This window comes from Triturus cristatus, chromosome 10, assembly GCF_964204655.1.
Source record: "Triturus cristatus chromosome 10, aTriCri1.1, whole genome shotgun sequence".
Lineage (NCBI taxonomy): Eukaryota > Metazoa > Chordata > Amphibia > Caudata > Salamandridae > Triturus > Triturus cristatus.
In genome coordinates, this window is record NC_140593.1 from 313,096,772 (window position 1) to 313,122,708 (window position 25,937).

The 25,937-nt window shown below is 45.4% G+C and overlaps 1 protein-coding gene across 3 annotated transcripts in view; it reads right to left on the bottom strand.

The window, feature by feature from the left end:
• Positions 1 to 15,673: 15,673 nt before the first annotated feature.
• The window catches only part of GTPBP10 (GTP binding protein 10), a 148,481-nt gene continuing 138,217 nt past the window's right edge, over positions 15,674 to 25,937 (bottom strand). For all 3 annotated transcript variants that reach the window (XM_085631345.1, XM_085631344.1, XM_085631343.1), the window contains 2 exons: positions 21,476 to 21,599; positions 15,674 to 17,289 (listed from right to left, as the gene is read on the bottom strand). In XM_085631345.1, the coding sequence (XP_085487471.1) occupies positions 17,036 to 17,289; positions 21,476 to 21,599 (378 nt within the window). In that variant the 3' untranslated portion in view covers positions 15,674 to 17,035. The remainder of the gene's footprint in view (positions 17,290 to 21,475; positions 21,600 to 25,937) is intronic.

The following is a 25,937-nucleotide window of genomic DNA, read 5'->3' on the forward strand; positions in this document are numbered from 1 at the left end:
ACTCCGCAACTACCATCACCAAGCTCGCCGCACCCCACACCATCACCTCCACGGACCACATCCTACTCGGAGACCTGAACTTCCACCTCGACAACAGCGACGACCCCGACTCCACCACTCTCCTCGACAACCTCGCCAACCTCGGTCTGAAGCAACTGGGCAACACGCCCACTCACAAAGCCGGACACACCCTCGACCCAATCTTCGCGGGAGGGACAAACATCTGCTTCAGCTACACCACCCAGCGCCCCTGGACGGACCACCACTGCATCCACTTCTCCTTCAGCACCACCACCGCACCCAAGCCCACCCCGCGCCCGCCATGAAGAAACTGGAGCAAGGTCACAGAGGAACACCCTCCTCCTAGACCCAGCACTACCACCGACACCAACTCCGCAGCCATAGAATGTCACCTCTGGATCTCCCGCTGCGACGACAAGCTTGCACCCCTCCGCCACCCCGCCAAACAACTCCCGCTGAAGGCCACCTGATTCACCTCAGAACTACAAGAAGCCAGACGCTCCTGCAGACACCTAGAGAAAACCGGGCGAAACCAGAAAACCACAGAAGCACGGAACAACCACAAGAGCGCCCTGAAAGAATACCACCAGCGCATAAGAGACACCAAACGGGCCTTCATGAGAGACAAGATCCAGAACAACACGACCAACGTCAAGGAACTGTTCAACGTCACTGCAGTTCACTAAACCCCCCAGCGAAGCCACGGACATCATACCCTCCTAGGAACTCTGCGATAAGCTCAGCACCTACTTCCACCAGAAGATCTACAACAACTTCAGCAAACAAAAGCCGCACAGCACCCCCCCCCATGCCGCCGATAAGCCATCCATCATGACCTGGAACCCAGCCACCGTCGAACACATCACCGCGACCATGAAGAAAACCCACTCAGGAGCCCCCACAGACCTCTGCCCACCACACATATTCCACTCTGGAAACTATCCTGTGATCCCAGTCTCTCCCCCGGACTCCAGAACACCTACCTGATCACTCCTCCTGAGTGCACCGGTGCTCGGCTGAGCGTTGACCGCTTCAGCGGGCTCGCAGCGGCAGGGGCCGCCATCTTGGGCCGGGTTGCTCGGGTGAGGTGAGAGGCGAGGCCAGTGACATCACCGCCACACCCCCGAGTCCCGCCCCTACTTAAACGGTCCATATGTGTCAGCGCAGCGGACGAGCGCAGCGGGCGCGACGAAGGCGCGCCGGAGTTGCGCCTGAGTTAAGCCCGTCTGCGCCCGTCCGCGGCCGACCGGGACCCGGGCCCACCCCCCCTGGCCATTTTGTGAGGTATTCCTCTCATGATCTATTATCACTACAACCTAGCTCCCCCTCAGGAATAGCCCTCCCTTCACTCCCCTCGCACACTTGCACACGTATACAAACATTGGGGCTCTCCCGCCTTCCCCTGCTGGCTGACGATATTCAGTCTATTCCACCATTGCCGAATGAACCTAGATCGGCTCCTCTACTACTACATAACATGAGATGCTACTACCTCAACACAAGGTCCCTAATAAAGAACCAGGTCAACATCTTCCTTTTCCTGACGGAAGAAAAACCAGATCTTCTGTTGTTGACCGAAACATGGACCAACCCTCATTCCTTGCCGGACATTCTGGCATCACTTCCCTCAGACTACTACATTCTGACTGCCAACCGTGCACAAGGGAAGGCTGGAGGTGGGGTAGCAGCAATTATTTCGAAATCCTTTCATTTCCGGGAATTACCTTCTCTCACTCTCCCCAACACAGAGAATTTGGTAATCACACTAGACTCAGAGAGCGGGGCTCTTACTGTAATTCTGTTATACCGTCCTCCCCAATACATGGCCAATTATCCAGTACTTTTGGCAGAACAACTGGCCTCCCATGTAATAAAGCACTCTAAAACTGTCCTAGTGGGGGACTTAAATTATTGGTTCGATAGAACAGACACAGACACCCAAGCTGGAGAACTGAGGGATCTGCTTACAGATCTAAACCTGGTCCAACACATTCACTCTCCCACTCACCAGAAGGGTCACAGCTTGGACCAAATCTGGACATACAACGTACCATCATTCTCTCCTATTATAAGCCCTTGCATCTGGTCAGACCATTATCTTATCCAGTTCCCGCTAGAAATTCAAGGGCAGCACAAGGCCAAACCTCCCATGGGTAAAGAGTTCCGCAAATGGAAATCCATGGACCGCTCTGGGTTCATGGACACGTTGAACAACACCCTTCCCCCATTAGACGAAGATCTGGAGGTTGACGAGAGGGCACTGTCCTCCTGGCTTCTCCATGCAGCAGATCTGTTCGCCCCCTCTGTATACCTACCTAACATTAGAGGTAATGATGCCCACAAATGGTTCACTCAAGAACTTAGAGCACTTAAATTAGGGGTACGACAGAAAGAAAGACAGTGGAGAGCCACCTACTCTTCACAGGATAGGGAAACCTTCTGCGTCACTAGGAAAAATTATCAAAAAATTTTAAAACAACACAATCTTAATTTCTTCTCCTCAAAAATTTTATCGTCAACCAACAAGTCCAAAGATATTTTTAATATAGTTAATGAACTCTGTGACAACGACAGGACAGCCCCTTCAATAGCTCCTACGCAGAAGCTATGTGATTCCCTGAATAATTTTTTCAGAGAAAAAATTGTCACTATCAAATCGAGCATTGCTAGTTCCCCAACGTCACTTCCTTTGGATGACGTCTTTTACAATCCCTCTGTATTAGATACCTTCCCGGTCATTGATGGTAAAACTTTTTCTTCACTTTTGACGAGGGTAAAGTCCGGATCCCCTAACGACATCTGCCCCCCCCCACATCTTCTCGGAAATCGGTCAGACTATCCCTCAGGGGATTCTACCCCTACTAAATAAATCACTGACCCAGGGCAGGGTACCTACTGGCTTTAAACACGCTCTGCTAATCCCTCTAATTAAAAAACCAGGCCTGGACCCTCAGGACTCATCAAATTATCGTCCTATATCCCTGCTGCCGTTCCTATTCAAGATATTGGAGGCTCACGTCTCCAATTGCCTTTCCAACTTTGTGGAAACCACTGGATTTCTGGAGCCAAATCAAGCTGGGTTCCGTCCAGGCCATTCGACCGAGACGGTAACCCTGGCAGTCCAGAATACACTTCGGTGTAACGCAGACAGGGATGTCCACCAGGCACTGGTGCTTCTTGACCTGTCTGCTGCATTCGACACGGTCGACCATACTATTTTGGTCGGCCGTGTCGAGCAGGCAGGCCTCAGAGGTGCTGCCCTGAGCTGGGTGGAATCATTCTTGTCCGACCGGACTCAAGCAGTGAGACTGGGCACTTTCACAGCCCCTAGAATTAAGAACGATTGCGGGGTCCCTCAAGGCTCATCCCTGTCCCCCCTTTTATTTAATTTATACTTGCGTCCCCTTTTGTACTCCTTGAGGAAATTCAAAGTGTGGATCTTTAATTACGCAGATGATCTGCAATTGGTTTTCCCCCTGGGGTCGCCGGATGCTGTCACTGAGTTTAGGGAGGTCATGGCTCATATCCAGAGTTGGATGGGCCTTAACCACCTAAAACTTAACCCAGGCAAGACTGAATTGATCTTGCCTGGGAAGAGCGAACTCAGCTGGGGACCTCAATTTTGGCCTCTGGAGATGGGAAACCCCCCCTCCAATTCCCGCACAGTTAAGAGCCTTGGAGTCATCTTTAGTGAAGACCTCTCCCTGAAAAGTCAGGTAGGGTCAGTTGTTTCCGCTTGCTTCTTTCAGCTGCGCAAGATTAGAAAGATTGCCCATTTCCTAACCCATTCTGCCCTGATACAGGTGACCATCGCCCTTGTGCTGTCTAGGCTGGACTACTCAAATAGTTTATATTTGGGCCTTCCAGCCGGGCAGCTCAAGAGGCTGCAGCTGGTTCAAAATCAGGCGGCCAGGCTGATCTGTGGGCTTCCTAAATGGCAGTCCATCAGGCCAGGCCTGGCAGACCTGCACTGGCTGCCGGTAGCCCAGAGGGCGGCTTTTAAAACCGGCTGCATTATCTTTAGGGCATTACAAAGTAAAGGCCCCAAATTTATCATCAATCTGCTTGCCAGATACACCCCCTCCCGCAACCTCCGCTCTGGTCACAAAAACTTGCTCATGGTGCCGGTTGTTAGGAAACAACGTCAGGGCGGCAGCTCTTTTCATTTTCTTGCTGCCTCCCTCTGGAACTCCTTGCCAGCTTCGTTAAGGTCACACGAGGATATTCTAGCCTTTAGACTAGCCTTTAAGACCTGGCTTTTTAGAGAAGCTTATCCTTAGACGTTCTAAGTTGTCCTCCTGTTGTTGTGTTATGCTCTGAAAACCTCCTACAGCGCCATGAAGCCTACGGGCGTACGTGCGCTTTATAAGCTAAATTTAACATAACATAACAGGGCCGCCACCGCCATCTCACCCAAACTAGGACGGACCATCAATGCCTCCTTCTCATCCGGCATCTTCCCAGATGACTGGAAGAAAGCAGAGGTTAAACCCCTCCTCAAGAAACCGATGGCAGACCCAACAGACCTTCTCTCTCCTCCCCTTCACAGCCAAAGTCACCGAGAGACTCGTAAACGCCCAACTGACCGCCTTCATCGAAGAGAACTCCCTCCTGGACGCCTCCCAGTCTGGATTCTGCCGCAACCACAGCACCGAGACCGCCCTCCTCACCGCCACTGAAGACATCCGCTTGCTACTCGACCAGGGACACACTGCGGCCCTCATCCTTCTAGACCTCTCCGCAGCCTTTGACACCGTTTCACACCGCACGCTCGCAGCCAGACTTCACGACGCAGGGATACAAGGAGCCGCCCTCGACTGGATCCAATACTTTCTCTCCGGCCGCACCCAGAGGATCAGACCCCATCCCTTCCTCTCCGAAGTCACCAATATCAACTGCAGAGTGCCCTAAGGATCATCGCTCAGCCCCACACTCTTCAACATCTACAAGGCCCTCCTCACCGCCATCATCAGACAGCATGGGCTCAGCATTGTATCCTATGTCAACGACACCCAGCTCATCCTCTCGCTCACGAAGGATCCCGAAGATACCAGACTCTGTTTCCAGGAAGGAATGAAGAATGTGGCAGCCTGGATAAAGGACAGCTGTTTGAAACTCAACTCAGAAAAGACCGAAGTCCTCATCCTCAGACCCTGCACCTCCGCCTGGGACAACACCTGGTGGCCCGCCGCCCTCGGGAATCCACCCATCCCTACAGACCACACAAAACCTCAGCATCATCCTTGAGTCCTCCCTCTCCATGAACTGCTAGATCAACACTGTTGCCTCCACCAGTTTCAACTGCCTGCACATCCTCCGCAAGACCTTCAAGTAGATCCCCCCAACTGCAGAAAAACCGTCATTAACACGCTCATAAGCAGCAGACTGAACTACGGCAACGCACTCAATGCCGGGATCAACAGAACCCTGCTACACACACTCCAAACTATACAGAATGCAGCAGCCAGACTCATCCTAGGGACACCACGTCATGAACACAACGCCCACCACCTACGAGACCTCCACTGGCTCCCCGTCGAGAAGAGGGTCACCTTCAAACTCCTAACCCACGCCTACAAATCCCTCAACATCAGACCCAAATACCTCAATGAGAGAATATCCTTTCACGTACCCAAGAGGAACCTCTGCTCCGCCGACCTCGCCCTGGCAGAGGTCCCCTGCATCCATAAAAAGAGAACGGGCGGGAGAACCTTCTACTACATCGCAGTCAAGACCTGAAACAAGCTCCCTGTGAACATCAGATGTTCCTCGACCCTGCACACGTTCAGGAAGGACCTCAAGACCTGGCTCTTCAACTGATCCGGAGCTGCCCCCCCTCCCCCAGCACCTTGAGACCCTCACGTGTGAGTAGCACGCTTTACAAACCCCCGATTGATTGATTGATTGATTGATTGATTGATTTAAAGATTATAGCACTTCTGCCTCTGGGTCTGTTTGTCCTGTCTTGCAATCTTGTATACGGAGGATTGCTGTGGTGATGACAGGGCGGACAAGGGAGTCAGCCAGGATTCAGTCAGGTAGCGCAGATCCAGTGAGCAGTCACGTAGCAGGACCCATATTTCAGTGGCATGTTTAGTGAGGGAGCTGGTGTTGGGGAGTATGCAGGATGGGGGGGTGTGGAGTATAGAGGAGTCAACTGGGTGTGGTCAAATTGAGTGTGTTGGGTGTGTGAGGTGCATTGGAGAAATTAGGTGGTTGCGGGAGGATGCATGTGAAATGGAAGGTGGTGAAGGAGAACGAACCTTCAGTGTTATGCAGCGAGGAGTGGCAGCAGATCTGGGAGAAGAGACCTGGTTCAGAGCACGGAAAGTCGTGTTGGAGAAGTGTCATGAAGGAAGTGGGTAGGAGGAGAACCAAGGGACCTGGCACTGGGCAGAGACGGGTGTAGACAGGCCTTTGGTGTGCCAGCGGAGCGCCTGTGCTGCGGCTGCCATTAAGCAAAGACAGTTTTGGTTGGAAACCAGTGATGTCACCTCTGGGCAGATGGATGATGGAAAACGCAGTGATGTCACTCCCTGTGCGGATGGATGATGGGAACTGCCAACCTCTACAGAAGATATTTTTTAATTCTTTAACCTGGCTTACTTATCTGCATGTGTTTATTTCTCTTGCTGAAAACTGCTTCCATAAAATAAACCAATGAAAGGTGAGTACAGGTGCAACACACTGAGCCCTGCTTTGAACCAAACACAAATACTTTTCAAGAAGAAGTTTAAAACAATTCTAAATGATGTAGGCTCCTTTTCCACAGAGTTTCTGAAATATATGCAAGAATACAATAGAGTAATTGGCTTGCCTTCGCTTGCAGAACGAGTGCCTCCAATTCTCACATAGTGATTTATCTATTTGACTAAAACATAAAAACTGTCTTATGCTTGTAGCTTTGAGCATTAACATACACTCCTTCACAGAAGCAGGATATGTTATGAAGTTTATCACTTCCCATCAATTCACCAAAGCTACCAAGTATTGGCAAAGCAAGAAAGGCATCATTTAATATGCTGACACAATCAAACCCAGGCATACAGAAATTCATACAGACTACTTTAGTCATTCCTCAACTCAATGCTTCCTCGGGTCAATACTGAATGAGTACTCACTGCAGTAGATATTAAATGATTGCTCCCTGCAGTGGATCTCCCCTGATTGCTGCCAAAGTGAAACCCTCTAATGGCTGCATACCACGGGGAACAACCTTTACAACGCAACTTTTACAACGCACTACCTTTACAACGCATTTTTTACAACGCACAATCCATTACAACGCATGACATTACAACGCAGGACACTACAACGCATTTCTAAATACTACCTTTACAACGCATTCCATTACAACGCATACTACCATTACAACGCATACCATTACAACGCATAATATAGTAATATACTATCCAACACTTACCCTACTGTTGCACCCCCTGGAGTTAGAATAGTAATTTTTACCCCTATACTATCCAACACTTACCCTACTGTTGCACCCCCTGGAGTTAGAATAGTAATTTTTACCCCTATACTATCCAACACTTACCCTACTGTTGCACCCCCTGGAGTTAGAATAGTAATTTTTACCCCTATACTATCCAACACTTACCCTACTGTTGCACCCCCTGGAGTTAGAATAGTAATTTTTACCCCTATACTATCCAACACTTACCCTACTGTTGCACCCCCTGGAGTTAGAATAGTAATTTTTACCCCTATACTATCCAACACTTACCCTACTGTTGCACCCCCTGGAGTTAGAATAGTAATTTTTACCCCTATACTATCCAACACTTTCCCTACTGTTGCACTCCCTGGAGTTAGAAAAGTAATTTTTACCCCTATACTATCCAACACTTTCCCTACTGTTGCACCCCCTGGAGTTAGAATAGTAATTTTTACCCCTATACTATCCAACACTTACCCTACTGTTGCACCCCCTGGAGTTAGGATAGTAATTTTTACCCCTATACTATCCAACACTTACCCTACTGTTGCACCCCCTGGAGTTAGAATAGTAATTTTTACCCCTATACTATCCAACACTTACCCTACTGTTGCACCCCCTGGAGTTAGAATAGTAATTTTTACCCCTATACTATCCAACACTTACCCTACTGTTGCACCCCCTGGAGTTAGAATAGTAATTTTTACCCCTATACTATCCAACACTTACCCTACTGTTGCACCCCCTGGAGTTAGAATAGTAATTTTTACCCCTATACTATCTAATACTTACCTTAAATGCAATTTAATATTATGCGTTGTAATGGTATGCGTTGTAAAGGTAGTATGCGTTGTAATGGATATGCGTTGTAAAGGTAGTTTTTAAAAATGCGTTGTAGTGTACTGCGTTGTAATGTCATGCGTTGTAATGGATTGTGCGTTGTAAAAAATGCATTGTAAAGGTATGCGTTGTAATAGTATGCGTTGTAACGTCATACATCCATATCCCTTGATGTTTGGCCCTTCTGCATTTACCTTGTAAGAATCCATGTGTCCTTCATTGTAATCTCTTATACAATTCTACTCGCATGGCCACAGTACTGAACGCGATGTGAGATTACCAATCCCTTTACCAACATTCCCGCCAGAGTTGTTTTCGACATCACGTGACCTCACACGTCATACGTGAGCACCGTGGTGACGCGCTACGCACGCACCACATGTCTTTGACGTTGCAAATCAAGAATCATGGAGTACATCTTCCCGCGATGTCCACACCCGGTCACCACCCCGGTTCCTGGCGGTTTTGGGTAGGTGCTGCGGCTTAGCGTGAATCGACGCGGGTGAGTACACCTTCAATCTCTTGATTCCTGTCAGCTTGTGCCGCTCCTGAGAGCATTTCTTGGGCATCTCTGGTGAGTATCTCCTCCGGCTGTAATTTCCCGTACCCTTCTCCCCGACCAGACCGCCTGATACTTTCTAGGTTCCGGTCATTGTTCGGTTGTGAGTGGGTCTTGCCTTACACGGTTGAGTCTCTACCGAGTACCCCAGTGGCGCTTCTCATCACCTTACCATTACTAGTTATAGTTCTGGTTTGGCCATCTGCCTATTTTTACCCACGTTACCTACCAGGTCCTTTTGACCCCTCTTATTCTCTGATGTTTTATCCTTACAGGACCCTACTGGTGTCCTCTAGCCACCGCCAGGACTGTTGCTAGCAAACTCTAGCAACCCACTAGGTGAGTTCGTTGTCGCTAATTCCTTGACTATGAGTGTTAAAATATTACTCACCAGTTAGTTTTTAACTTCACAATTTTATATTCTTTAGACTGCACACCTGGTCCAAATAGGCACCGCACGCTACAGTAATTAGAGTTGACCTACCTACGAGCACTTGTTACTCTAATAGCGTGTTCTTTTCACCACCCCATCTTTGTTATCATTAAGAAGAGATATCTTTAGATAATTTTTAGATCCTGTGTTTTCACTTATCCTCACCTTTTTCCGCAGGTCACGAACCTGAAGACGTGGTAGGTAGAATGCACCTTACCACGCAGTGTAGATAGTTGTTTTGATCCTGAAGAAGTGTCTAGATCCTCCTGACACACAAGGCATGAAACATGTTGATCTTTAGAGTAGAGCTTCATGACTAGACACCTTCTCTAGTACACAGCCACTCTACACCATTTTAATCGGGTAGTTTACCTTCTGAATAAATACTGACAAGGACTAACTGACCCGTTTTAAACTCACTCCGTCACACATCTACACACACCAGGCCCCTCACCCCCAAGCACCAACCGGCAGGAACAGAAGATCCCCGATAAAGAGCCCCGGTTCGGGTGCCCGTCAAGGATTGCAGCGCCGTCTTGACATATGATGAAGCATGACACCCAGCTTGCTGGGTGTGTGAGAGCTCTAGTTCAACCAAGGGAATTTCCCAAGTCACTCCCCGGCCACTCCCGGGTCTGAATGAAGGATTGACCTTCCCACACTCGCCCTATCTCCTGAGTAATCTCTTCTATGTACCAGAGGAACCTTGTACCCTGTCTTGTCTTTAGTCCTTGGGGCTTGTATACTGGACCTCATTAAACTAGCCCCCCTTGTCTTGTCCCTTTTTTGGATTACACTAGAAACAAGACACACCATGGGGAGCAACAATGAGATTATGATGGCATACACACAGACCATGGAGGGAAGGTAGGAGGGGGTCAGGGGCAGCTGGCTTACCACACAGGGAAGGTGGAAGGGCCATTGCAGCACAGAAGACCATGCATGGCAAGCGGGAGGGTTAGTGGCAGCACAATGGCTATGATGGGCAAGCAGGACGGTGCAGGGGCATGCACAAAGGACCATGGAGGATAGAAGGGAGGGTCAGGACCTGGGCACAGACAAGAGAGTTCAAGGGAAGGGGCCTCACAACATACCGCACGGGGCAGGCAGGAGGAGCAGTTGCAGCACAACAGACCAGGGAGGGCGGAAGGGTGTGGCAGTAAAATGGACCATGGAGGACAGGAGGAAGGGGATAGGGGCATGGCATGTGGACAGGCAGGGTGGAGGAGGCAGGGACAGGTTAGAGTCATCTGACAATGCTAGGCAGGTGGGAGGGGAGTGGCAGATCAACAGAACACTCAGAGTAGATAGGAGTGGCAGGTCCATGGAACATGGTGGGCAAAAAGGATGGAGCAGGGGCATGCACAAAGACATCGGAGGGAAGGGGGAAGGAGAATAGGGGCAGCAAGCTAAGCACAAAGGCTAAGCAGGATGTCAATGATGGGCCATAGAATTGGGCAATGGAGGGCAGGAGGGGTGGACTGGTACATCATGCTAAATGGAGGGCAGGGGCAGCACATCAGACCATGCATGGCAGGAGGGAGGAGGCTAGTCCGTGGCAGCAAGCTAACTGTTCAGAGAAGGTGGGTATTAGGAACTTTATTGTTTTTAAAATGTGTGTCTGTGCGAATTACTTAAAATATGAACAAGTAAGCAGCATAATCTCACTTTTATTCAGGAAGAAGAGGACGTTTGTGACTGTGACTCCGGGCTCACTTGGCAGAAACACCCCCTGACCCTCCACCCCCATCGCAAAATGTAATGCCCGTGAAAAGGGTAGGTGGACGGAGTGTTATATAGAACATAGTCCTGAGAGCACGATTGAAAATGAAAACTAGATATAGTATAAGGTATAATCTATGCACCAAAAAGTGTGATATAAGATGAACCGGGGCGTGAAATATAATATGCAATACATTGTGCGCAATGACAGATTCATTGGAGAGCGCGAGATAGCACAGGCACTAGCGCGTGCTATGCGATATGCGCCTTGGAGTGTAATATGCACAGGGCAGTGTTGTGTAACCTAACTAGTCTCTAAAGTTGTAATATAAAATAAAATATGTGCAGGGGAGTGTAACGTTGCATATGCACTGTGACAAAGATATGGATCCCAGATTGTAATATGTATGGCATTGCGCTGTGCGTTATAACAGGCATCGAGGAAGGCACGTTAGATGGGGCAATATAACCCGTGCGAAGGCAAGTGTGGCATGACATTCATGGGGAGGTGTTACAGTGCACAAGGGCTAGAGAGTGTCATAGCATACGCACTAGCTGGTGGAATACAACACAGAGGTGTGTGGCACTCGGCGGGCACTGGTGGGTGTAACACAGCATTGGGCTCAGTCAGGAGCACGCTGTGACTGTCAAGTGAGGTTCGTCTCCTTTCCAGAGAGTAAATTAAAAAGTATTACACATCCGGCGGTGGATGTGTGTTTTATTAACCATGAAGGGGGTTTCTTGCATAGTATGGTCGAATTTTTGTCAAATCCCCTTTGAATGGCTTGGTGTGCATGTGTATTAAATGTGCCTGTCAATAGCTACCCATGTTTGTATAAATAAAAGGCAAGGGTGTCTACTTGGAGAGTACCCACCGGTGGGGGCGCCGTGATTAGGCACGGTAGGGCGTCAGACACGTCGGAGCTTCACTAGCAGTGTAAATACATTTCACGTGAATTCATTGTATGCATAGTCGCCTTTTAATGAATATCACGCAAATCGTCATGGTGATAGGTACATACGGTTTGTCCAGCATGTCCTAGGTGTTTCTATAAATATATTTTAAAACAACCAAAGGCCAGCCCCGGGAGATGGGGTCCCCGGGGCCAAAATTGCCTGAGGAGGGGGGCAACGCAGCCCCCCTCCTAAAGAATAATAAAAAAAAAAAAGGCCATGACCCGGGGGTTGGGGTCCCCGGGGCCGATTAAGGACTTGGGAGGGCCAAATTTATTTTTTTCAACAAAAAAAATTAGGGTGCAGGCCCTGGGGGATGGGGTCCCCAGGGCCAATAAATTAGAAAAAGAAGGTGGGCCACACAGCCCTCCTTCTTAAAAAAAATAAAATAAATAAAAGACCGGCATCGCGCCGGAGGCCACGCCCCCTCCTTGCAGCACTCTGCAAACGCGCCCCCTGGCCAGTTGTAAGTTGGGGAATTAATTCCCCTTCTATACTGAGGGTCCCTGAGGGCCAACTAGCCCAACAGGTTTCTCCAGTATGCGCCAGGGAGCTGCGTTGCAGACAGGTGTTCTGAGGCCACGCCCCTTTTTACACCTCTATGCAACGCAGCTCTGTGGCGCTTACTGGAGGTACCTAGTGGGCTAGTTTGACCCTAGGGACCCTTAGGATTCAAGGGGACTTAATCTCTCAACTTAGAACGGCCACAGGGCGTGTTAACACAGTGGTGAAGGGAGGGGACGGGGCCTGAGTTAACGTGTGCAAACAAGCCCTGTGGCGCCTTTTAAGTTGGGAAAATAATTCCCCTTCAATCCTGAGGGACCCTGGGGGCCAACTAGCTCACCAGGTGCTTCCAGTAAGTGCCACTGCGCTGCGTTGCAGAGAGGTGGTCTAGGCTGTGCCCCTTTTTACATCTCTCTACAACGCAGCTCTGTGGCGCTTGCTGGAGGTACCTAGTGGTCTAGTTGGACCCTAGGGATCCTCAGGATTCAAGGGGACTTAATCTCCCAACTTAAAACGGCCACAGGGCGTGTTTACACAGTGGGGAAGGGAGGGGATGGGGCCTGAGGTGACGTGTGCAAACACGCCCTGTGGCGCGTTTTAAGAGGCAGTTTTAATCCCCTGACCTATTATATACTAGGGGCTTACAGAGGAGGTCATGCTAATCACAGGGGGACCCCAACGCATAGTGTTCCGTAGTGTATGTAGGTGTTTTCACTGTATTCTGAGTGTCTTTTAACATCGCACTGGCTCTAGGACTGGTTAGTCAGACCCAGTTACCACCAGTATCCGTCTAAAAAAGTTGAGGGTACAGGATGATTTAGCAACAAGGCTTCTTTCTGTTCTTCTGTTTGTTCTTCCTGCACGTTATCCTTCTTCCTGTACTTTTCTTCTTCTTTGAGGACTTCTGATGCTTCTTTCGGCATTTCTTTTTTTTCTTTCTGTGCGTTTTTTTTTCTTTCTTCACATGTCCTATCTCTGTAGGCATAGTTAGAAATTAGCATTTAAAAAAACCTTATAAATTCAGTGAAAAAACCATAGGTTTCAGGGGCGTTATAGTTAGCTGGACTTTTCACTCATACAAAATCATTGAAATTCCCCCGTTATGGTTAGGTCAGCTAACTATAACTCGCGCGCCCGCAATGCACTGCTGATGACGTCACATATTACATCACTCATGACATGGTCAGTGACATCACTCATGACATCACTGATTACATCTCAATTGACATCCTATGGTTTTTTCAGTGAATATATATATAAGTTATATGTCTCATATGTTAGAAGTATCCAAAAAATGGTTGAATGTCGATGTAGTTCACATATTCATTATAAATGCAACTGAACAGGTATCCCGAATTCCCCGATGTATTTCGGGTCTAACCCTTCGTCAGGGGGAATTTCCTGTGAGTGCGATAAACCGGGTGTAGACGGAACCGCATCATATGTGAACTACATCGACATTCAACCATTTTTTGGATACTTCTAACATATGAGACTAATCATATGAGGATTACAAATTGATGAATAAATTATTTATTTAACAGAACAAATTGGATTAACGATCTTCATTTAAGCGAGCCCATCGCTATTCAAGAGTGCTAGGTGAGGACGTCCTTCCCCAGAGGACGCTAGCTGGTTATACGAAGTACACCTCAGGAGATTAGGAGGTGGTACTCACAAGTAAGGGTGGGCGAACAACTCCGTTCCGCCCACGGAATGTGCAGAGATTTGCCCTTTCGCCTTCCGCGATAATAGGTGGAGAAACAGGGCAAATCTACGCACACTCAGGGCGTAACGGAAGTTGTCCACCCGCCCAATTAAATACATTAAAAAATACAAGTTTAAATAACCTTACCTGATCGGCGGCGTCCCCGGGCTTCAAACCTCATCCAGCGCATCTTCTTCTGAGAACTGCGCATGCGCGGGAGCCTGCGCATGCGCATTCCTGTCGAGGAATGCGCATGCGCGGGCTCCCGCCGCCGATCAGGTAAGGTTATTTAAACTTGTATTTTTTAATGTATTTAATAGGGCGGGCGGTAGATGCGCAAGGGAACTATGCGGAGAGTGGTTCCATCTCCGTGTCTCTCCGCGTAGGTCCCTTACGCATATTACGCCCACCTCTACTCACAAGCACCAAAGAGTTTTGTTCCGGATTACAATTTACCTAAAAAAAAAAATTGATACTTGAGAGTGCGACCATTCACTATTTTTTCCCACTCCATTGCCCATTTTCTCTTGTGAGGTATTTATGTAGCCAAGAGCTCCACAGAGATTCAGGGACAGCTGGAACTCTCAGTACATACAACTCGTTAGCTGAAGATTGACAGTGCATCTCTTTTTGGATCTCTCTCTGGAAATTCGATCAGAGATGGTACACTTAGCTAAGGGCGAAAGAGCTCACCTTTTTCGCACTCGCTAGACCTTTCGGATACAGATCCCTTGCACATCCAGTATTCTCTGCCATGGGGCCTCATCTTCTCTCGGTCTCTCAGATTTACTCGAGACATCTGACAGAAGTAGCATTAATCTCAGAGATGTGCAACAGGAAGCAATGGATATACCGTTGGTATGGATCTGGTTTTACCTTTCTGTGACAGCAGGTATATTTGTTAAAAAGACAAGGCAGTTTAGAGGCAAAAAAAATGTTTTCAGTAAGAAAACTGTCACAAACACAGCCTCCAAAGACGTCGAGTAGACTGAAAATGTAAAAGTGTGAAACACTTATCTAAAGAAAGAAAAAAAGCTTAGATAGCTACGCTCTGTGCTTGGAAAATAAGTATTGGATTAACTACCAATGACACAGCATGATGCGATACTGGTGGTATGGATCTGGTTTTACCTTTCTGTGACAGCAGGTATATTTGTTAAAAAGACAAGGCAGTTTAGAGGCAAAAAAAATGTTTTCAGTAAGAAAACTGTCACAAACACAGCCTCCAAAGACGTCGAGTAGACTGAAAATGTAAAAGTGTGAAACACTTATCTAAAGAAAGAAAAAAAGCTTAGATAGCTACGCTCTGTGCTTGGAAAATAAGTATTGGATTAACTACCAATGACACAGCATGATGCGATACTGGTGGTATGTGCTTTCTCACAGGAGCAGGGCCAGTTATCCAAGCTTTTAGAAGGTGCAGTCTATATAGGTGCAAGGCACTCCATTTCACACATTTTTCTTTTTTAATGCTTTATGAGAGAGTTTTTCATGTCACTTTTATTAATGAAGTAATCCAGACCTATACTTGGAATCTTTATTTACTAAAATAAATTATGCTAATATTTCTAGGTTTTTGGATGTCCTTTTCTTTAGAAAAGCATTATAACAAAACAGAGCTAATGATTTCAAAACGATTCCTTTAAGGAGAATCTTGATTTTATGAGGTGCTGTAGTGGACACTTTTTGTAAAAGACTTCAAAGTATGCAGAAAATAGCAGTCATTGAAATTGGTGAATGCCTTGCCTAGAACCGCTGTTGGAGCTGTGCTAGCCATATGTAGAACCAACTCACAGTAAACCAGGAGATTAAGCAGATGCTGAATGTACGTTGCAGATATGATCTACAGGTATGCAGTGCCCATCACCAAATGGTTGATCATGCCTTCGACATTCCAGCTTATCATAATATTTGCAGGTCTAGCAATAGACCAGTCTCCGCAACAACAACAAAATCTCAATAACCGGTACAAAGTCTAGTAAAAGGGTATTCAGAAAAAATAACTGTTACGAGCTATGGGTGTAAAAATAAACAATGGCATTGACAAGAATAATAATAATACATACTTTCGCACCATTAAGTTACAAATTGAAGTGCGAGGCACAGGGGAAAATATTTATCCACAATGGGATATTTTGTTATGCAATGGCGGGTGGGGGGGGGGTGGGGAGGGCGCACTTCCTGGTCCCAGCATGGAAAATGCAAATGTACATGCTGTGGCTATCAAATAAATATCCTTTCACAGTTAGTCTTTATCCCTCTCACTGCATGTTTGATGGCTGATGTTTTCTACAACAAAAAACGCAGTTCACTTTTCCTCATGTCACTGTTTCTATGCCTCTTGCCCTCATTTCTGACTTCAAGGTTTTTCTTCAAACAAGAATTCTCATATAAGCAGGATTGCCTTGTCTGTGTTGTTAGCATCTACAAGTGTCCATTGGATCAGTGTGTGTTCTATTCGCCTACCTAGAGGCTGTGGTACAATCCTGTAGACTCAGTCTGGGAAACATTTATGGAGACATCGCCGAGTCTACAGAAGGCGCCATAGTGCATACACAGAAGCAATGTCCTTGCCTTTCAGTACCTTTATGGTCCTCGGTGACCACAGGGGACAAGCTCGGCATATAGTTAAAATGTATGACTCTCTAACACCAAAGATACTTGGCGTGCAAGACACTTAGATGAGAAATATTTATAGGGATATAAGGAACATGATGCAGCAAGCAAGTGCAGATTAGACTGTTAACAAGTTGTCACTTTCAAATAAGGTAGCACGTAAAAAAGTTATTTTGTATTTAAAATAGCTTCCACGTTGATGTCAACAACCTCCTTTAAGGATCTATGTCACTGTATATCCAGTCTTGAGTTATAATTTTTATGTCTTTTAAAATTCTGATCTGTGCTAGTCGTTTCTAAACTCTGAAGTTTTTCCTTTTGGTACTTTTCGTGCTCCAGCTCATACTGGTCTTCTAGAGATTTCCTGATAGCAACCTTCAGTTCATTCACTCCTTGGCCAGTAGAGGCAGAGATAGGAAGGACACATTTGAACTCTGCTGGAGTTTCTGGAATCATGTCTTCTGGTAGCAGGTGTAAAAAATCTGTGAAAAAGAAACAGGTTTGTTATTGGATTTATAATTATTGTTATTGTACAAAAATACAGAAACTTCACATTTATAAACAAATACAATAGGGATAACCCCTTCCACGCGGGGGTAATTCCCGCGGTGCGGGGGGAGGGGGCGGGCAGCGGTGGTGGCGCTGTGCTCGTGACAAGCCCAGCTAGTCATGAGGCACAGTGGAGCTGTGCTCATGACTAGCGGAGCTCGACACGACCCCGCCCACTGATTGATTCTCCCGCACAGGCGGGGAATCAACCGCGCGTGGGCGGGCCGTGACGGTTATGACGAGCCCAGCTTGTCATGAGCACCAAAGCGGTTAAGAAGGCAAAATAACAGAAAAGAGTCTGTTATCATGATTTAACATAACGGAAACCAGAATGTAGGTGAGAAGGAAAAAAAACGTTTTTGATATAGGTAATAATTGCAATGGAAATAAAAGGAAATATACTTGATTAGCAAAATACGTTTTACCTATGTTGTACATCATCGGGAAAAAAAACCCTGAAACAGCGCAGTTGCGAGTAGTGTCATTATGTAAGCACTTGCCTACAAATTGGCACATACACCATTTTATTTGTTTTATTGACTCAGCTAAGATGGTGGACACCACTTACAATGATTAATAAAAAATAGAAGGTGTCCTAAGTGCTCGGAAGCGATTCTGATATAACAGAGAGTGCCCAGCAACAAATGACAGCTGTCGGGCACTCCAAAATGTTTAACCCAAAAGAAAAAAAGTCTGAAGGGGTAAGGGAGCAATAGAATAGTGGGTGGGGGGAAGCACATACTATAAACATAACTGTGTGGGGTGGATGGGCAAAGAGGCCTATGAGGAAGAGAATGACAGAGTGCTGGGAAGCGGGGAGAAGAAACCCACAAGGGAAGAGCGTCAAGGAGTGGCTGCAGGGGCAGCAGGTGTTTGGTGGAGGAAGTTACATATAAGGGAAAGAGTGAGAAAACACAGGTACTCTCATTGAGTGCTGAAAGATAGAAAAATAGTTCTTCCCTAAACATGAACAGTGGAAGCACTTGAGGCATCTAATAAGAGGTTATGCCCCTAGGGAGGGGCTGACAGATGAAGGGAGGGTAGGGAAGCCATTAAATAAAAAGCAAGCAAACAAGAGTAACAATAAAGAAAATAATTTGTCTGCTAAGCCAAAATTAGATCGATAGCAACCAGACAGCTTTGTCTGTCTGGTAGGCGAGACCTAAAAAAGTAAAAGCTTACAGTTCCAATAAAGTTAAGTATGGAGAAGTGCCCTACAGTAAAGAACGACGGAAAAAATCTAAGATTTTTCACTTTAGGGGAGGTTCAAAAGTATAAAATATGGGTGTCTTTGAAGAGGTGGTGGATGGAAACCAGACGATGATACTGCTAAGGAATTGGTGTAAGGAAACAAAAGTTCCACCAGCTACACTGTCCTCACCTCATAACAATTTATTTTTTACACAACACCAAACCTCCTAATACACCCAACGTTTCCCTTCCCTTAAGTATCAAACTAATTATTTCTATTGCACGATTATTCAGAGGTGCCTGCCCTCAGTCTTGAACCAGCAGCATGTTTAGGTCATAATATGTCGAAGGGATCACGTTAGGGTCCAATGAGTATGTCAAAAATACCAACTCCTAACAGTGGTTAAAATATAAATGCAACTAATATTTTTTAGGTTTAAATCACACATTTCTACTGAAGATCCTAAAGACAAGCACCTAAAGGCATCTGCTAGATTATTGTCAATATGTTATACCAACATTAGCGTGTTAAATTTTCCTCATCTACTGGCATATATTGAACTACCAATTAACCTTCTGTGAACTACATTGAGTTATATATTTATTATCCCCGAAATAAGTACCACGTTCCTGTAAGCTGTTAATTCTTCGACTTTTAATGCTTATTTGTCATGCAATCAATGCACAGGCCACTGTGTGTGCAGTCCTTGCTTCAACTGCTTTTGTTGCTTTTAGCTTCTTCAGGAAGGAATAGGTGTTGGCCATCAGATCACCAGAGCAAGTGCTCCAGGTGCAAGGCAACGAGGCCAAGTGGACTGTAATGGGATGCTTTTCTTTATATAATGAAGTGCACGATATAAAGCCTTCACACCGTTGTTTTATGGTAGTTTAGGTCATCTTTACAGTTTATTATGGTGGAATTGCCAGTGTATTTATCTGTGCTTTTAGACAACAAAATGCTGTGTTCCAACAGGTAATAATTGATGCTAGACTTTTATTACACATTAGCCCAAAATATCTTGCAGTCCTGCTTTACACCTTACAACTCTCAACCACATCCTAAACAGTTTAACTGTCCTTTATCGGCTTGATGAAAGTGAAAATCATGCAAACTCTGTGCATGTCTAGTCTGCATGGCTTCAACCTTCAGCCACGAGCAGCAGGGTTTGCCACAGGCCACGGGCCAGAAACTGCACCTAATCACCACAGCAGTCCAACCCCCGTTGCTCACACCTAAAGGGGATTGGCCATAGTGAATTTTACTGATTGTTCTATGATTTCATAGTTTTCAACCCCTGCTGTGCAAGGTCTTCAACCATGTGCAGCAGGGTTTGGGCACAAGGCCTGTCATGTTGCCAGGGTCTGCACTTAACCCCACTGTGGCCACCGAGGCAACACTGTGCAATGCCTCTGGTCATTCTCAGTAAGGAGCAGGCAACAGAGCCTGGCCATGTGCCCGACTCTGAGCGGCACCCGACCCATGCAGCACACAGCTGTGGTCAGCAGGGGGTTCGCCACAAACAAGCAAGGATACACACTATAACAGGTGTCTGGCTTTGCTTGGAAGTTAGGAATTATGGTGCATGGCCTGGCTGCAGCCAGGCCTTGTGATGAACATGCAGAGGCCACTCCTCAATGGGGTTCAGCACAGGGCTGGCATCTGGTCACGCTGTGGACTCTACCTCAAGCTTTCCAAGCAAAACCAGACCTTTATTTAATTATTTGTATTTGCTTCAGCTTTGAATTTTTGTTTTTTTAAAGTGTTGAAAGTCACAAGTCAGAATCTCAAGCATTGGAGATACAAAACGGCAGCCGAATCGATCACCTAAAATGGTAGTTTATCAGCTCACGTCGGCACTAGCTTGCACACCAAAAAGGTGCTTTTTTTCCAAGGATTGGTGTTGAGTTTCCAAACGTGTGTGTACTGAAGAACACTGCTCTGGGATTGCCACTTTTCGGGTTGGCCACCCACAGCGGTGTATATTTTCTTTTGACCGCACTAAATTCACGAGTAGGAACCTACTCACAAATTTCAATATGTCTGACAAAAAATTCAGCCCTTATCCTGTCAATCCCATGGTTTTAAAATCAGAAAATGTGATTGACAGGATTAACTCACAAGTCAAAACGGCATAAAGTTCTAGTTTCCAACCAAATTTGACGTTTCTTCGTTATAGGTAAAACTCCTGTAAAACACCTATCAGCTACGGCTTTCGTCAACGGAAATAAAGCAACTTTAACATGTTCTAGACTAGAGTAACAAAGTTTTTTGTCCTAGCCTAGAAGGGTTTTATTGTAGTATGTACATAGATACATTTCCTGCAAATATTTTCATAAATCTATATTCCAAAGTTTGAACAACTCTTTCAACAACCACACACAAGTACTTTAAAAACCAGTGGACTAGTAAATGGGCCACTTCCACTGGCCTCTGTGGTAGTATAGCCTGTATAAAAAATGTTCATGCCAAAAGGCTAATTGTCAGAAAATCAAGAATATTAACGTATTGGTCTCCCAGCTCCCTTTCCTGCAACTCTTTCTGCGAAAATATCTCATCCTGTGGATGTCCTGGATATTTAATGATCACCTGCTCTTATTCAAAGTATTTGTACACATATGCCTAATACCACATGGAACAGTATTGCTGCATAGTCCGAGTACTCCAGTTACAAAAATCCACAGCAGCTAGATTTGTGTTTTTTTCTGCCTTTTCCCCCCCAAAAAGGTTTTAACATAGAACAAACTCTTCCTAGCTTAAGCAATCCAATTATGGTGATGTAAAACAAATGCATAAAAAAAGAAAAGCGATTTCTTTTTATTTAGCAGCATAAAATGGTTTTAAACCATTGTATTTTGTGCCTTATCAATGTACTACTTTTTCAATCAACGCCACTGGTATCTACATTACTCGTATAAAAGTGTTCTTACCTTCAGGGTGCTCTAGTTGCTGCATGAGTTCATTCAATTTGTCTTCTGCATTTGGCAGATCCATTTTATTAACTGCAAGAATGGCTGGCTTTGTCAGCAATTCTTCCTTGTACAATTCCAGCTCCTTCAATAAACAAAAAAAATATTTTAGAATGTTCTCTTTACATAAGTATAGATTATTTTGTTTAAATTAATCAGAGTCAATATTGTGAGCAGATCTAGTACCATGAGATTCTCCTCCTTTTGCAATTGAATCACAAAACGTCTGTGATATTACCCACAGCTCGTGGTTCATGCTGAGGGAGTGTAGAATTCAAATATTCTGTGAATGAGTGTGAAATTAAAGTATGCGTCTGAACCGTACAAAGATGAGAAACATTGTTGTGAGAAAGAGAATTTATTTTAAGACCATGACACTGTGGTTGAAGCCAGGGGACTGCAATGATGAAGAGTCTTCTGAACACTCCACAAGAAGCTCCACTGCAAAGGCTTATATGACTAGTTTTATTGGACTAAGCAATGATGAGATTTTAGAAAATGAATTGACACCTCTTAATCGTTTACTTCACAAGTTGGATTTGTTACCAACTTGGATGAATTTGGCAAATGCTCTCCTGCTCGAACGAGTGGGGTTGACTCCAAGTATGTGTTGGTTACTGCCTGGGCATGATGTCACTAGAACCATAAAAAACCTTCATTAGAGTTCCCTTTTTTGATTAATCAAATCGGCTGGATTGCAAACCGATTTTGGATACTGTAAAATCTTTAGGTTTGACTTTTGAAAAACAACATATGAGCGAAAGGAGCACATTATTAAGTTAGACTCCTCTAAGGATGATGTCGTAAATCTCACCGGTTGATTTCAAAATCGAGTGCAAGCACCAGTGCCCTTAAGATTCCAGTGTGGCATTTCGAAAATTCACATCAAACATTTAAAAGCAGGCTTTAGTACAGCTGCTCATCTTATATCTGGTGCCAATAAGAAATGATCATTTAACCATTCCTGTTCTCTCTAAATTGGCCTCCCAAAGAGGTGAGAAGCATAGTCAAACTGTCACAAATTACACATAAGATTATGCTCTAAGGCTCTCCCAACTATGCACAGACTGTCTCGCCCTACAAATACTAGCCTTCAAGAAAGCAAGAATTTTACTTTTTCAGGGAGATGGCCCGGATTGCGGAACTGCACTACCCCTTTTAGGAGATCCCTTAATATGGTACCTTCAAGAGGGCTAAAAGTGCTTATCTTTCAACCCCTTCTTCCAAATGAGAGCCACCTGATGCTCCTCTGAGATCAACTGATCAGAGATTACCTAAGACTCTGATGTTGCATTATGTTGTTACTGAGTTGTTGTCAATTAGACTCACTGACACACACCCTTTTTGTCCTTTCAGTCACAACACTGTAGGACTCATAGCAAGCATACCATGGTGGTAAGAAAACGATTACCTTTTGAATGTTTCTTTTTATACCGTCATCTCTCTTTTAATAGATGTTTACCATCACATTCAATACGTGTATGCACATCAGTTCTAGAGAAGTGTTTACTGCTGTTCTGAACATTTGGTTCATGGTACACAAAACTACAAATACACAAATTAATTAATTACTTTTATGTAGTAAATGAGGATTGCTAAGAATATGCATCCAACCTATGCTTAAGCATGTACAGCAGTGAGGAAGACCTCATCAACAACAGTTTAACTGTGGTACACATAATATGTGGTAGTTAAGACTAGAATACATTTGTGGGTGCAATTAGCCAGCTAGGTGAAAGGATGCGAGAGTCTGTGCTCCCTAAATCCTGAAGTTAACCTATTGAACTCCTGAGAGAAATGTATACCTGCGCTGCCTCATTTTTCTCAGGTAACATGATGGACAACGGTCATGCTATGTGAGGGCACACGGTGATAAACTGAGATTAGGACGATTTTGAGGAAGATTGAAGGACATTCACCCTGCCCAGAGTACTGGAAACTATAGCACTCGCAACACAAAGGAAGGAAATCAAGGTACTTAAATGGTTCATATTTTTAATAAAGCTGTGAACTATAGAACGGTAGTCAAGATTTGGTTACAGTCAGAATGCAGAAAACATCAAACTGCATGAATTTAATATAAATACCGCCTCCTGTGGTGAAAATGGGGGCACAAGTGACCTGTAATACTGGTTAAGCTAGCAATGTAAATGTTATCACACCTGATAATAAAGAGCTGTTAAAATGGAAAATTGGGGTTAATCCTCTGGTGGGCTTACAATACGGATATAGACTAAATCTGCTAAACATGAAGGCGGACAAAGGCACTTGTTAACCAGTGCTATAGACAACTGCAGAAGAGGTGGGACAAACTGGAACCCAGATAATCTGGTTAGATGAAACAGATATGTCACATTTTCAAGAAAACAGAACAGGATGCGAGAACGGGCACTTAACAGCAGATAAGATACGGAGCTCCCTGTGTTAAAGCAGATGCGCGTCTACAAACCTACAGCATTCATGGGAAATTTGTAAAGGGACGTAGACATATATGGGTGAGATGTGGGTGTTGCTTACTTGGGCCAGTCACCAAAGAAAGATGCATTTAAAAATTAGTCCAAAGTCACTGTACTCTTTGCGGATAAAGATAAACTGTTATAGATACGACATAACAAAGTGTCTTACCGCAGAAAACAGACCTAGTTGAATATCCTAGATGCCTCCTGAGGAATCTGGCAAGTGCAAACAGCAGTTTAACTTTTGGGGATGAACTGAACATGAACAAAAGAGCATGTATGCAACTGCATTGGCTATGTTTAATTCTTCAGTGTATCATGGAGGTTAGACATGTAGAAGGATGGAACATGTTTTATCATGCCTGTTGTATGGCACTAGACCATGCATAAGGAGGGAATTGTTTTGTCATGTTCATGCTGCAGTATTTAAAAAAAGATAAAGTTATAAGAAAAACTAGACATTGGGAATGGATGATTATAGACATACCTAAGACCGATATGAGCTTAAATGCCAACAAAATTGGGGAAGCATAATGGAAAAAAATACACCTTTTCACTAAAAGAAATCTTCAATTTAAGCACATACATTTCAAATGCAGACATTACACCTTGTAATTTATATAGGATTGATCCTGAGAAAAACCAAAGAGATGCATACAGAGCAGAGTTCCTACCAAGGATAGGATACGATAGTTGGGAAATGTAGAGTGGTTTGCTGGTTGCCTACAAAGTTTAATATCCATCGACTGCAAATGGCATATACCCGTGAACATTTACGAATGATTAAAATGCTTAGTAGTAGCAGGGAACTAACAAGCGGTAGCAGCGATTTATTTTCTAATTAGAATGCCGATAGCTGAACATTTTACACATCATGAGTGACATTAACATACTAACTGTCGCCCATTTGATGCTGCCATAAAATGAGTTGGAGAACGTACCCATGCCTGAATTGAATATTAATGTATCCTGTTGAAATACGGAGAATAGTGGACTATCTTCAATGGTAGGCTAGAAATGTAACGTTATCAACTATGTTAAAAATCTTTTTAAATGGAAAATGAGTGTCGGTCCTTAGATGGGCTTGCCATATTGGTATTAATCAAATTTGCTTAACTTTCTTGCTGCATTTTGGCCAGCCTGGAGGATCAGTCTTTTGACAAGAATACTTTGTTATGTGTATCTATCATTGTTAGAAATGGGGATCTCTAGTTGGCAGTGGCTGGCGCCAATGTCCAAATAGGGACCCTTCTTCCTAAGTCAGAGTAAGGGGGCTACACCCTTTGATAACCCCTGCTCAACCCTGTGGTAACGTAGCACAAGCAGACAGGCCTATCTCAGAGGCAGGGTGTGAAGCATTTATGACCATACACAATAACGCAGCGAAGACACTACAAAGGGACACCACAAAAATAGGTATCTTTATATAGGCTTAAAACACGGCTCAGAAACGACCAAGGAGCCACAATACACGTAAATATAGAGTCACTTAAAAAGCAATCAAAGTAATCAAAAGCGAGTGAAACTACTTTAGTTCAGGGCCGGGGTCTATGCGACCCGTTGATGCACAATGTACCTGAAGTTCAAGGGGGCATGGCACGCAGCTTCGTGAGGAAGCCGCGATAATGACAGGTGGACTCGCAGAGGTCACAGCCCCCAGCTGCGGCAGTCCGCGGCATGCGTTCACGATGACCTTGAGACGGTGATAAAAGGCGGGCACTCAGCGGCACAGCTCCTCAGCTGCGGCGGCCCACAATAGCGACAGCGATGATTCTCGTAGAACAGACAAATGCGGGCTCTCAGCTTCAAAAGCTCCTCAGCTGCAGCGGCCCACAATAGCGATAGCGATGATTCTCGTAGCACAGACAGGATTCTCGTAGCACAGACAGATGCGGGCTCTCAGCGGCAACAGCTCCTCAGCTGCAGCGGCCCACAATAGCGATAGCGATGATCCTCGTACTACCGGC